This window comes from Durio zibethinus, chromosome 4 (genome assembly GCF_047325235.1).
Source record: "Durio zibethinus cultivar Kanyao isolate XHJ-2024 chromosome 4, ASM4732523v1, whole genome shotgun sequence".
Lineage (NCBI taxonomy): Eukaryota > Viridiplantae > Streptophyta > Magnoliopsida > Malvales > Malvaceae > Durio > Durio zibethinus.
Window position 1 is genome coordinate 31,244,658 of NC_143165.1, and position 12,698 is coordinate 31,257,355.

At 34.1% G+C, this 12,698-nt stretch overlaps 1 protein-coding gene across 1 annotated transcript; it reads right to left on the reverse strand.

The window, feature by feature from the left end:
• Nucleotides 1-537: 537 nt before the first annotated feature.
• Nucleotides 538-8,715, reverse strand: LOC149519328 (uncharacterized). The gene is made up of 3 exons (XM_089760263.1): nt 8,558-8,715; nt 8,387-8,464; nt 538-604 (listed from the first exon to the last, which is right to left on the reverse strand). Exons 1-3 carry the CDS (start codon nt 8,713-8,715, stop codon nt 538-540), a joined length of 303 nt encoding a protein of 100 aa, XP_089616389.1.
• Nucleotides 8,716-12,698: the final 3,983 nt, after the last annotated feature.

Genomic DNA, 12,698 nt, shown 5'->3' on the forward strand with positions numbered 1-12,698 from the left:
GGGCTGCTCTTGCTTAATCAAGGGTACAGATTTTTTTTATTTTTTAAATTTATTATTTTATTTTTTTTATGCTAAATGCAATAAAATAGAAGTTTAAATATTGTAATTATCTTTTTTATTTTTAAATCAAAATAAAATTTTTATTAATTATCAAATGATAATGCATAAATTTAATTCTATAACTCATTCATCTATAATTTTATACTTAAAATAAACTTCAAAATTTTCATTTGAAAGATCATTTATGAAATAAAAATGTTTTAATAAATGAAATTAAAAAAAGAACTCTAGAAAATTATAAATTATTAATTAATTGTTGACTGTAGTATCTTTTACAACAACCTCTGTATGCTTTCTTGGTAGTACAGCCCTCTGCAGGATGAGCAAATCATAAGATGAATATAGTCAAGCCACTGTAAAATTCTTGCAAAAAATATTCGAACTATTCATACAATATTACTTTTTTTTTTTATATAGATTAAAACGTCAAGCAAATGTCAATCACAAAAATCTAATTGTTACCTGAGATCCTTTCCTTCAGTTGTAAACATGCATAACAGGATCCATTTTTGGGTTGTAACGACCCTCTTTCGCATCAGCAAAGCTGCTCACAAACCATTGGAAATTTAGAGAAAGATAATCTTAAAATCACTTTAAGCTAAAGGTTGGTGCACAACAAAATACTATGAGAACTGAGAAGGCATCGTAGATACGAAAATTAAGTGATTTTCCTCTCAAAATTCCAGTTTTTGACAAAACTGTCAATAATTTTCAAAAAATAAATAAATCAACAATACCCAAAATGTAAAATTTAATATTTCTAACCAAATCACGGCTTTCCAAACAGAAAATGCAAAATCAATTTACCTTGCTGTCAATGATGGAGGTGATTTAGAGCACCGATATGATCTTGGCAAGAGCTAGATTGTATCTCCTCCATCCTTACTATAATCATCTCTTTTCATTTCCCACTCATTTTTCTTTCCTCAATTCCCCTCTCCTTCAATCTACCCATAATGCCTCAAATACTATATTTCACAATTCTCATTTTTTTTTCTTCTTGTCGTCCTCCTTTTCTTTTTTATTTCTTATTTTGTATTTTTATTTTTTCATTGTTCTCTCCTTTACAGCTTCTCTTCATATATGGAATGTTCTTTCTTCCTTCTTGTTCTTTGCCCTTCTTTTTTCTTGCTAATCTCCCTTTCTAATTTTTTTATTATCTTTCTTTTTTTTCTGAGATTTGGAAGCTTTTGGATAGTTTAAAATACCATACATTATCCTCTAATTATTTTTTATGGCATAGATGAGGTGCACAACAAATCCAATTTTGGGAAAACTTTAATTGCAAGTATAGATTATATATATATATATATATATATATATAATCAATAGATTTATCATTTGTAAAAGAAAAAAAATTGAGAGCATTTAAATTTTATCTTTTAATTTTTTAATCTCTGAGATGTTTGTAAAATTTTTTTAGAATATGTAAAAAAAATTTTTCTTTAATTTATTTTTTATTTTTTAATTTTTGTGATGCCCACGAAACATTTTAACTCAAAGCATATGCAAGAATCTTGAGAGGCAATCCAAATTTTATATTTTATATTTTATTTATTTACTTATTTTGTTGTTGTGCTTATATTTCTTTGTACATATTTATATTTGTTTCTTTTGTAGTTTTTTTTTTTTTTTGTAGGTGAATAAAAGCTTGTAAGCTAGGAGCAAAAGTTTTGGCTACTTGCACTCTGCATTTAGTCACCATGCTTCGAAGATAATAAGGGAGTTTTCTTGTTTCTCTTTTATGCTTTATTACTTTGTACTTACACACTGAGGACAATGTATTCTTTAAGTTTAGGGGTATGAGAAAATTGTTCAAAAATTTTTGTAAAATTTTTTGAATTTTTCTTGAGTTTTGCCTTGAAATTGAGCTTGACTAGTTGTAGTTTGAATCATTAGTATGTTTTCTTTAATTAGTTCTTCATGAAGCCAACGATAGGTAATGAATGAGAATTGATATAGCTTTAGGAAAAAATTGAATATTATGTGAAATATAAGATGATGCTAAGGTTAAGTGACTTTTTGAGTACGGGTTTTATTTGTGATATAATATTTTAATCATTGAATTGTAGTTTTTTTAGCTATTGTATGATTATGTGAGTATGAGATTTTTTTTTATTAGTTTTTGAAGTTGTGTTTCGTGTTCTAGAATTTATTTTGATCATCTCTTGAAGCCAAATCCTAAAGGACACATGATTTGATATTTCTTTTTTTTTTTTTTTTATTGTGAAACCACATTACAAACCTAAGCCTTGATGTGATATTTCCTATATTTTGGTCTTTACCTTATATGCATTAGAATATTCATGCATCATATTTGAGTTATGCATTATTAGGAAGGAAGGGTAGAGCTTGGAGAAAAAAGAAAAAAAAAATCTAGCTTGTAAAAGAAAAAAAAAGGAAAGAAAAAGTCATGAAAAAGAAAAGAAAAAGGAAATAAAGTGGTGAAATAATAAAGATAGAAAGAAACGAAAGAAAGATTTATGCAAAAAATTAAGTTTGGGGTGATTCTTTAGAAAACTCTTACCTTTTTTTTACCTTGAAAGCTTAACCTAGAATGATCCTATGAAAGTGATGCATAGTTAGGGTATTTAAATCTAAAATAACTTTTATCATACCTTGACTCTAGCCTTACATTATAAACTTATAAATCTTAAATGATCTTTAGTCATGTGTTTATCTACATTAGTGGAGAGAGATGTGATAGGCAAGCATATGAAACTTGATTACACTTTATTGATATTTGTTTTGGAATTCTCATGTTTTATGTAGCATCATTAGATTTCATGCAAGGATGCATGATATATATTACTTACATTTGGAACCATAATTAGGAAGGAACTTAGTCTAGGTTGATTCTTGTAGATTAGCCTATGTTCATGATTTTGTTTTATTTATATCTATTAATCAATCTATGAGGATTCATGATGAATGAAGCATTGAAAATTAGTGATGATTCTTGCTCAATCTTATTTTGCTTGATGACAAGTAAAAGCTTAAGTTTGGGAGTTTGATTGTACTAAAATTTTAGCATTTTATCATATCTTTTTAGTATAATTTCTAGTGAATATTTGCTTGCTCCTTGAGAAATTTGGCAAAAATATTCTTAATTGCTTAAATATTCAATGTGTAGGTAAGAATATGAGAAAAGAGGAAAAATGTAGCTTTTGGACTCATTTTGGATGCATTTTGGTGCAAAAAGCTTTATTTGGCCAAAATTAGTGTGAACTTGCTTCAATGCCATACTTGGGAGTTTTTCCTAACTTTACTTCATTACTTTCTTTTCTTATTTGAGCTTTAAATGAACTCCAATTCAAGTTTTAATCTTCATATTTTTTTAGCTCATTAATGCTTTGTTATCTTTGTAGTAAAATTGTATGAGTTAAAAAGAATACAAGGCATTAGGTGCAGTTTTGGAGCTAGCAATTGGAGCTAAAAATTTATGGATTTTTACAAGTTTAAATTGGCAATTAGAAGGCTTCCAATTATCTAGAAATTGAAGCTTAAATGAAGGAAGATTGGTGCCTAAAATTGAAAACAAGATCAATTCTTAACCATTGGATGCATCTAGTAAAGATCAAAGGAGTTGGTGCCTTTTCTTATATTTAAATGAAAGGCCAATGGGCAACAACTGACGTGGTGATTTGGATGCTTCTAATTGGTCATAATTCTGACTTCTTAAAGCTCATAGGATCAAAAGAAGAGAGTTTAAGAAAAGTGAAGTGAAGTGAAGCAAACTAAGAAGCTTAGGAAGCAAGCTTTGATGACATGGAAATATCTAGCTTATGTCTCATCCTAGGTGGCACTTTTCTATAATTAGATTGGTTGGAACACATCATTCTTGGCCTATAAATAAGAGGGATGGCTGGCCGAAAGGGAGATTTTTTTGGCATTTTTAGATTTTTTTTCTAGCATTTTACTTGTTAATTTTCTCTCTAGTAGTCTCTTTGTTCTTTTAGAGGCCTGTTTGATAGAAAATTCCTTTAATTTTCTAGTAAAATTTACTTTTGTTGCCTTTATTTTGCATCCACTTTAAGATTCAACCAATAAAAGTTCACTTCCTTTAAGTTTTCTTGTTAAATTTCATGCATTTTCATTGGTTGCTCAAATCTGTTTGGTAAAATTTTTCATTGAGGTAGTTTCGGTTTTTACATCAGATCTTTCTCAATTCTTGTGAGTTTTTATTCAATTTTTTTTTTCTATAAACTCTAAATTCATAACTATACCAATCTGGAAAATTTCATATTCAAATTCATTTCAAAAAATTCTTTAAAAATCTAGAAAATTTTGGTTGAAAATCTAGTAGCAGAGTAGGAGATCAATTTCAAAAAATTCTATAAAAATCTAGAAAGTTTTGGTTGAAAATCTAGTAGTAGAGTAAGAGATCAAGTGGTGATAGCACTTGAGAATTCATCTCTCCTTGCTAGGCGATTATTCCATTCTTTTCTCACTTTAATCTTGTTAATTCATGTGTTTACTTACTTAGATTCAATTCCTTGCTTTAAATTCAATGTTTTTCAATACTATTTGGCTAATTTTCTCTTAAGTGCTCTGTTTTTCTTTTTACTACATTCGATTTTTGTTGAACTGAATTGAGCTTATAAATGCATTGTTTTGTTTGATTTCTTTATTAAATCTTGTAGTAAACTTGTGGATCTAAGTTTTTTTAGCTCAATTTTAGTTCATCTGCACTATAGGATAGTAGATCTAAATTTTCATTTTGAATTTGTTGTTGTTCCAGATTTTAAAGTTAATTTCAATTCAACAAATTTCAACATTTCCTTGCGATTTTTCTTGAATAATTTCACTTTAATTATGTTTTGATTCATGTTTCATTGCTGTTTTTACAGCCAAGTTTTTGTTTGAATTAATTTCATGAAGGATTAGATGTGCATTTCATTTGGAAGTTGAAGAGTTAGTTAAGTTTCGATTAAGAGATAGTTAGTTTCGATTATGTGCAAGTTTCTCGGTTTGAACTTTTACTTACTATTTGGTTGTTATTTTAGCTTCCTGATTCATGTTCACTAGCTTAGATTTACTTTTCAATAATGTTAGAATTAATTCAATTCAATTTAGCTACTGCTTTTCCTAGATTTTCAAGTATGCATTTCTTACACTTAGTGAAAATGTTTTTGGTTATGTTCATTTCTATTCTTTGTTTTTACTTTCTTGTTAAGACTTGCTTAGTAATGTTCCCTCTAATCTAATGAATTAACTTTACAACGAGTGCTTAAATAATAGGTACTTAACCTAGACTTTTTAGCTAATCCTCATAAGAATGATATCTGACTTTGATCACTATTATTATTTGAACGATCTATGTGCTCATAGAAATCATCTAATCATGTTGATGTGAAAGCCTTAATGCAATAATAAAGTCCGGCGCAAGGTGTGTTGGGCATGTTGGCATGAGAGTTTTAACGTAATAAAGAAGGTGTGCACGTTGGGTGTGTTGGTGTGGGAGTCTTAACATAATAAGTGGATGAGTTGTAGAGCACAATGGTTGGATGCCATATTTCTTAATTTAAAATTTTCCTGTATACAATTCTTTACCAGGAAAAGAAAGGGCTAATGAAACCCAAATATACAACTAAAGAACAATAAGGAGGAAAAAATTACTGTATAAAATTACTGTTTAAATTTAAAGGACTTGATAATGGACATCGGTCATATCCAGTATTTCTTCAAGTGGGTGGCGTTACATGTTCTTGGTATGGGATTGCCCCCATTTCTTCCATATTGTATGCTTCGAATTTGATAGTGGCAGAAATTCTATAGGATCCCTCCCAGTTGGATGACAACTTCTTTCTTTCCACAATTGGTTTACTATCTTTGTAGTTCCTGAATATTAGGTCACTTGCTTGAAAGTGTTTGTGCTTAACTTAAGAGTCATAATACCTAGCCACCTGCTAAGCTCTAGCAACCAGCCATTTTAACCTCTATTAAGTTTTTGATTTCTTGCAACAACCCCAAGTTAGCCTTTAGAGCTTTTTCATTCTGGTTAAGATCAAAGTATGCTATTCTGAGTGTGTTAACGCTCATCTCAGCAGGTATAACTACCTCTATCCCATAAGTCAATGTAAAGGGTGTTTTCCTTGCTGCTGAATGGTCTGTGGTTTTAATCGCCCAAAGTATGGTACAAGCTTCTTCCACCTAAGCCTTTTTAGCCTTGTCAGGCTTCTTTTTTAAGGCAGTTAAGATATGCTGTTTCATGGATTCTACTTGATCGTTGGTTCGAGTATTGGCCACTTAGCTGTGTACCTGGGCTATCTTGAAATTCTGGCAAAATCGTTTCAACTTATCTGGTTGGAACTATGTCCCATTATCCATCACAATAGTGTGAGGAAGGCCAAATCTACAAATAATACACTTTCATACAAAATCTTCCACTGTCTTAAGGGTAATAGTGACCACATGGTCTGCCTCTACTCATTTGGTAAAATAATCATAGGCCACAATCATAAACTTTTTTTAGGCGATCGCCATGGGGAATGGACCCATGATCTCAATGCCCCACAGAGGGCTGAATATTTGGTTAAATGCTTTTGTTGTCTACCTAAGGACCTCGGTAAACTTTTGACACTTGTCATATTTCTTAACCAACTCAACTGTATCTTTCTTTAATGCAGGCTAGTAGTAGCCTTCTCTCAATGCCTTTTGTGTAAGTGCTAGCCCGCCTACATGGTGATTACATATCCTCTTATGGATTTCCCATAAGGCATATTTTGCTTCAAATGGGGATAGACAGAGAGGAGCTGAGAAAGCTTTCTCGTACAAAATATCCCTAACTAATGCAAATCGAGCTACTACTTTTTGGACTTTTTTGCATTATGGGAGGCTAAAAGGTGCTTCCCTTTAAGGTAGTTTTTGATAAGGGTCATCTAGGTGTCTTTATCTTCTATACACTGGAAGGGGAGAGCTTGTAAGTAAAGGGGTGTTGACACATATTCCAATAAAAGTTTTCCCACACTTTTTTATATCAATATAGGCCACCAACTTAGACAATGCATCAATCTTAGTGTTGCTGGCACGAGAGACCTGCTACAGGGTTATTGTTGTGAAGAGCCGATTGAGTTGGCGAATTATTACTTGGTATTTAGCAAGCGTAAGATCTCCGACTTCATACTCGCTATTCACTTAGCGAGCAATCAGCTCGGAATCTATGTATGCAATCAAGTCCTTCACGTTTATGCTAGCTATCAGCTCTAACCCTATAGCTAAAGCCTCGTACTCAATTACGTTGTTGAAGACAGAGAAACCAAAATGCAAGCTATACTACCATTCTTGTCCTGAGGGCTCAACAATAAAATTCCTGCACCAGAGTTGTCCTTTCTTGAGGAATCATCTGTATACAATATCCACGTTTGTTCGGGCAAGGGCTTGATATTAGAGGGTGTTGGATAATCTGGGGGGTGATGTGTGGGGCTCGACAGGTTTATCTTTTTTTTTGTTTTTTTTTTCTAGTTTTGCTCGAGTTGAGGTTGGGGTTGGGTTTTTCATTATGTTGCTGTGGGACTTATATTTCAGGGGTAAGTAAGCATTCTGTGAGAAAATTAACTAAAGCTTGGGCCTTAATAATCTTCCTAGGCTTGTACTCAATGTGGAATTCACTGAGTTCAACACTCCACTTCGTAATTCTTCCTCAAGTGTCAATCTTGTGCAGAACCTCTTTGAGTGGTTGTTTTGTCAACATAATGTGGCATGCGCCTGAAAATAGTCTTAGTCGGCAAATGGCTTTCACCAGTGTTAAAGCTATCTTTTTCAGTTGTATATAATTAACTTTCCCATTTTGTAATGCTCAGCTAGCATAATACACTGGGACTTGATTTCCCTTTGCTTCTTTAATCAATACTGCAACCACTGTATATTTAGATGCTACCAGATACATATATAGTGGTTTGCCAAAGACAGGGCTAACAAGCAAAAGGGGTGAGTAAAGGTACTGTTATAATTTTTCGAAGGCTTCTAGCATTTATCGTCTCATTTAAATTTGGTTGTATTTTGAAAAACTTTGAAGAAAGTTAAACACTTGTCAGCCAATTTGGATACAAATCGATTGAAGCTTGCCACTCATTCTGTCAATCTCTATATCTCCTTAGTAGTTCGTGAGGGATTTATATCCAAAATGGCAGTTACCTTTTCAGGGTTCACCTCAATACCCCTTTTAAAAACCATAAACCCTTAAAATTTTTTTACTTTCACACTGAAAGTATATTTGGCTAGAGTCAACTTCATGTTGTATTCTCTCAGGATAGAGAAAGTCCTTGCCAGTTCCTATACATGTTGCTCCAACGAAGGGCTCTTGACTAGCATGTCATCCACTTACACGTTTAAGGACCGACCAATCTGCTCCTTAAAAAACTTGTTAACCAGCTTCTGATAGGCAGCTCCTACATTCTTAAGCCTGGAGGGCATGACCATGTAGCAAAACAAACCATCTTTAATAATAAAAGACATTTTTTCCAAGTACACCATTGCTAACATAATCTGGTTGTACCCTGCGAAGGCATTCATGAGGCTTAAATATTTATAACCTGCAGAGGAGTCAACCAACCGATCAATCGAAGGTAAATGGAAATTGTTTTTAGGGCAAGCCTTGTTAAAATCTGTAAAATCCATACACATTTGCCATTTTCCATTAGCCTTTTTCACCATGACAACATTGGTGAACCACTTTAGGCATTTTACTTCTCTGATATATCCAATCGCCAATAGCTTATCAACTTCTTCCTTGATTGCCTATATTTGCTTAAAGGCAAAACATCTTTTCTTTTACTTCACTAGCTTGGCAACTAGGTTCATATTCAAATGATGAATGATAGCATGTTCGTCTATACCTGCTATATCTGCAGCAAACCAAGCAAACATGTCTGCATTTCGCTATAAAAACCTATGTAGTATGCTTTTTGCATTAAGGTCCAACAATGAACCTGTTTGGGTACCAACTCTAAATTTGGTGGATACAGCTAGACTGGGACTGTTTGCTCGATAGGCAAGCCTTGGACTCCCTTGTTTCACAGCGAATGTCCACTCAGTCTATGCTGAGTGTTTAGGCTAAAATAGGATTTATTAGGTGGATTGAGGGTGGGGAATTAGATTGTGTTTGAAGGTAGGGAATTGGACTATGTCTGACAGTGGAGGTGGAATGTTTGTTGTTTGATCTTCCTTCTACATTAACTGAAGGCTTAGCAAATGGCATTAGCGTGCTGTGACTTGGTTGGTTTTCATGTATTCCACCTCTATGGGTGTGAGAAACTTAACCTTCAGGTAATAAATAGCTATTGCCATTTTGGCCTTCTTTATTAATAGCCTACCAAAAATCAGATTATATGCAGAAGTTTGTCCACTACCAAAAAATCTGCCAATGTAGTGAAAATGTACTTGCCATCTCCCATAGTGACTAGTAGGGTGATAGAGCCTTTCATGACATTAGGCCGGTTGGCAAAATAAAAAATGGGCCTTAATGGCCTTAGATCACTATATGAGAATCCCATTTGCCGAAATGCCTATTATTTTGTCAGATTCACTATGCTTCCACTGTTTACCAAGGTCTATTGTACTTGGTAATTGGCAATGGTCATCGTGACCACATTGGGATCATTACCATTATCCACCAAAATATTGGTGTCTTCCTCTGAGAATTGAACCTGCAACTCTTTCATTTTTTGCTTCTTGAGGGCCACATCAATGGCCATAACATTGCGTTTGTGGGATTTGTGCTTTAAATTGCTGTTAGCCCATTTCTCTATTGCCCTTACGATAATATGGATTATTTCTTGGACTAGGCTTCTTCACCTTGGCGAGACGAGCCTTCACCTTGTTGGTGGGCGAGTGTATCTCAGACTGGGTGAGGTGGAAAATTTCTGCGGTTACTATCATGGCTGGTGGGTTGGGTATTTATTAGGCCCTCCAATCTCTCTATCTCCTTTTTAAATGGTAATGCACTTATTAATAGAGTGCTTCCCAGTTGAGTGATAGTTGCAGTGTCATTTCGATGAAGGTTGATTGTTAGGTTTTCTTAGGGAAGGCCTTAACTGTTAGGTTCTTTGGTTAGGTCTTTGGACGAGACGTCGATCTATGGCATTAAGGGTTTAATTTGGATTTTGGTAATGTTTAAACTGTGACTGGGAGGTGCCGCTACTATTGCTTTGCAATCTCTTCTTCTGGGCTGGTTATGGGATTGGCGGTTATCATAGAACCATTGGCTTGAAGTATCTGTTCACCTACTATCACCTCGCAGACGTTCAAGGCGTGTTCACATTTTTCAGCTCTATTTGCTGCCCTAATCTCTCTCCCTTTAGCAAACTTTTGAGCCCTTTCATAAAGCTGGTATAATTGCTCGAGTTTGTTTTCTGTCAAATAATACCTGAGATGATTGTGTCTGATGCTAGAAGTAAAAGTCTAGATAGCTTATTCAGTGTTGAGGTCTTTGATCTCTAATGTGGTTGTATTAAACCTGCTCAAGTATTGCCACAAAGTCTTATCAGGTTTCTACTTTATGGCCTATAGACTAACAGAGGAATGCACCATGATCTTTCTGTTCAAAATATTGGCTAAAAACTACCTATTAAGGTATCAAAACTATCCACAGTGGATGAGGTCAAGGAATAAACCCACGCGCAGGCTCTTCCTCACAGGGTTGCAGGGAAAACCTTACATTTTATTATCTGAGGCATTGTGTAAATCCATGAAAATTTTGAAATAATCTAGATGATCCTTTATATCAATGGCTCCATTGTTTGTTTTTTCGAGAAGTTCCAATGGGATAGGGATGTCGACTTGTCTAATGGTGGGGCTAAGATGGTTATGGTCATCTTCTAGCCATTGGAGATCTTTGATCTTTTCCTTCCTAAGCTCAATAAACTCTTTACACAAGACAGCTACTCATGCAGCTCATCATCAAGGTTAGGGTTCGTGTGGATTTGGTTATGTGTAGTGGGGTTAGAGTAAATACTATCTTGCAACGGTTGAGGAGTGGCTTGCTTCATGGTGGGTAGGGTTTTGTGATGGTTCTCTGAAGGATAAGGCTGAGTTTTCTCTCGGATGTGGTCTTTCTTATGGAGGTTATTGGGTAGCCTATTGGTATTGTTGAAGTAGCCTTTGTTAGGTGACCATTTAAACATTCAGGAGTTGTATTTAGGTTATTGATGCCTGGTAAAAGTTTGGGGAAGGTTGTTGCATGTTCGGTTGGTATATTGAGATTTGTGGGAGTGGAAGTGAAACATGCAAGGTGGATTTTGCAGGAGAACGTTTTGCTAATGAGTGACATTAATGGGTTGTGAGGACAGAACTTGTGCAGTTAAGTGGTTGGGATGCTGGGTTTGAAGGTCCAGTAACAGTGGTGTGGACTAGTGGGGGAGTTAATGTCATATTTGGATATAAGGCTCCTATTAAGTTTTGATAAAAACCTATAGACTGTAGCTCATGCATTTAATGAGAGTGACTAACTAGAGAATGGAGAAGTAAGTTCATACTTGGGATTCCATGAGAGAAGGTTGTATGATGGGATTTGTGAGAGGGTTGGTAGCATGGTTGCCGCATCAAAGATAGCTGCAGGTTGGGTTGTTGCTTTTATGGTGGGTATTGCTATTTTAGAGGATTGAAGATGGTGAGACATGGCTGTAGTTCCCATAGACGATGCCAATTGTTGATGATATTTTTTGTGTCTTAGTTGGAGGAAGCTGGTGAGAGATTGAAGGTGAGAGACTCTGAAACTACAGCCAGAAAACACGGTCAAGGGCCGTTCGAGTTAGTTCTCCGATAAGCACTCTGACGCTTAAATCAGTGGAGTATTGGAGGTAAGGAGAAAAATAAAGAGGTAAAGTATGTGAAGAAAGTTACAACGGAGGGAAATTGCTTAAGTGTGAAATATGGTCATGAATCTTATATACTTGACCTCGCTTTTAGGTTTTATATATATATAAATATATATATATATATATATATGAGATAAAGGGTGTTGATTTGATTGAACAATTTATAGTTGATATGAAGTTCAAAGAGAGTTTATATAGGTGATTGTAAATTGTATTTAATGATTTTAAATAGACATAAATTACATTTAATGATTTCAAACAAATTTGAGATCAAATATTTAATTTTAAAATAATGTTTTGATGGGACGTTAGTAAAGGAGACAAGTCAATTCTTTAAGAATAACGACGTGACAATAGAGTATGCACTGTTTAAGCACTTTAGGGAATTGACCATATTAACACGAGTAAATAGTCGTAATAATCTTAATCTAGGATTCATATTTAAAAACAATATCTATGAGATTAAATTAAATTTAAACAACTTTTATCAGATAAGTCACTTGTCTGAATCCTGAGGATTTGTGCTGCTGTTTCTCCTTGTCTGTGCTGCTGCTATTTGAGTCGATCCTGTTCTGATATTGCTGCTGGTTTGCATACCGCTGCAGCATGCTTAGATGCCGTTTGAAATGTTGCGGCTGATTTGTTGCTTTTGCTGCTTACTGCTAATGTTGTAGCTATTGTGAATTTGAAGCTGCTGGTGTTGCAGCTGTTTGATTTGATTAGTGGTAACGTGCTTGAATTACATTTTTTTTTTATCTGAAAAGAAGATACTTGTAAGTTTGAACAATTAGTTCGTGGCAGAGCTTACATCTTCAAAGTGGA

Coding starts and splice junctions, on each gene's coding strand:
- LOC149519328 (XM_089760263.1), bottom strand. CDS start 8,715: ATGGTGAAAAAGGCTAATGGAAAATGGCAAATGTGTATGGATTTTACA. Junction 8,465..8,557: donor CTCATGAATGCCTTCGCAGG/GTACAACCAGAT, acceptor CATGCCCTCCAG/GCTTAAGAATGTAGGAGCTG. Junction 605..8,386: donor ATTGGTCGGTCCTTAAACGT/GTAAGTGGATGA, acceptor GTTTGTGAGCAG/CTTTGCTGATGCGAAAGAGG.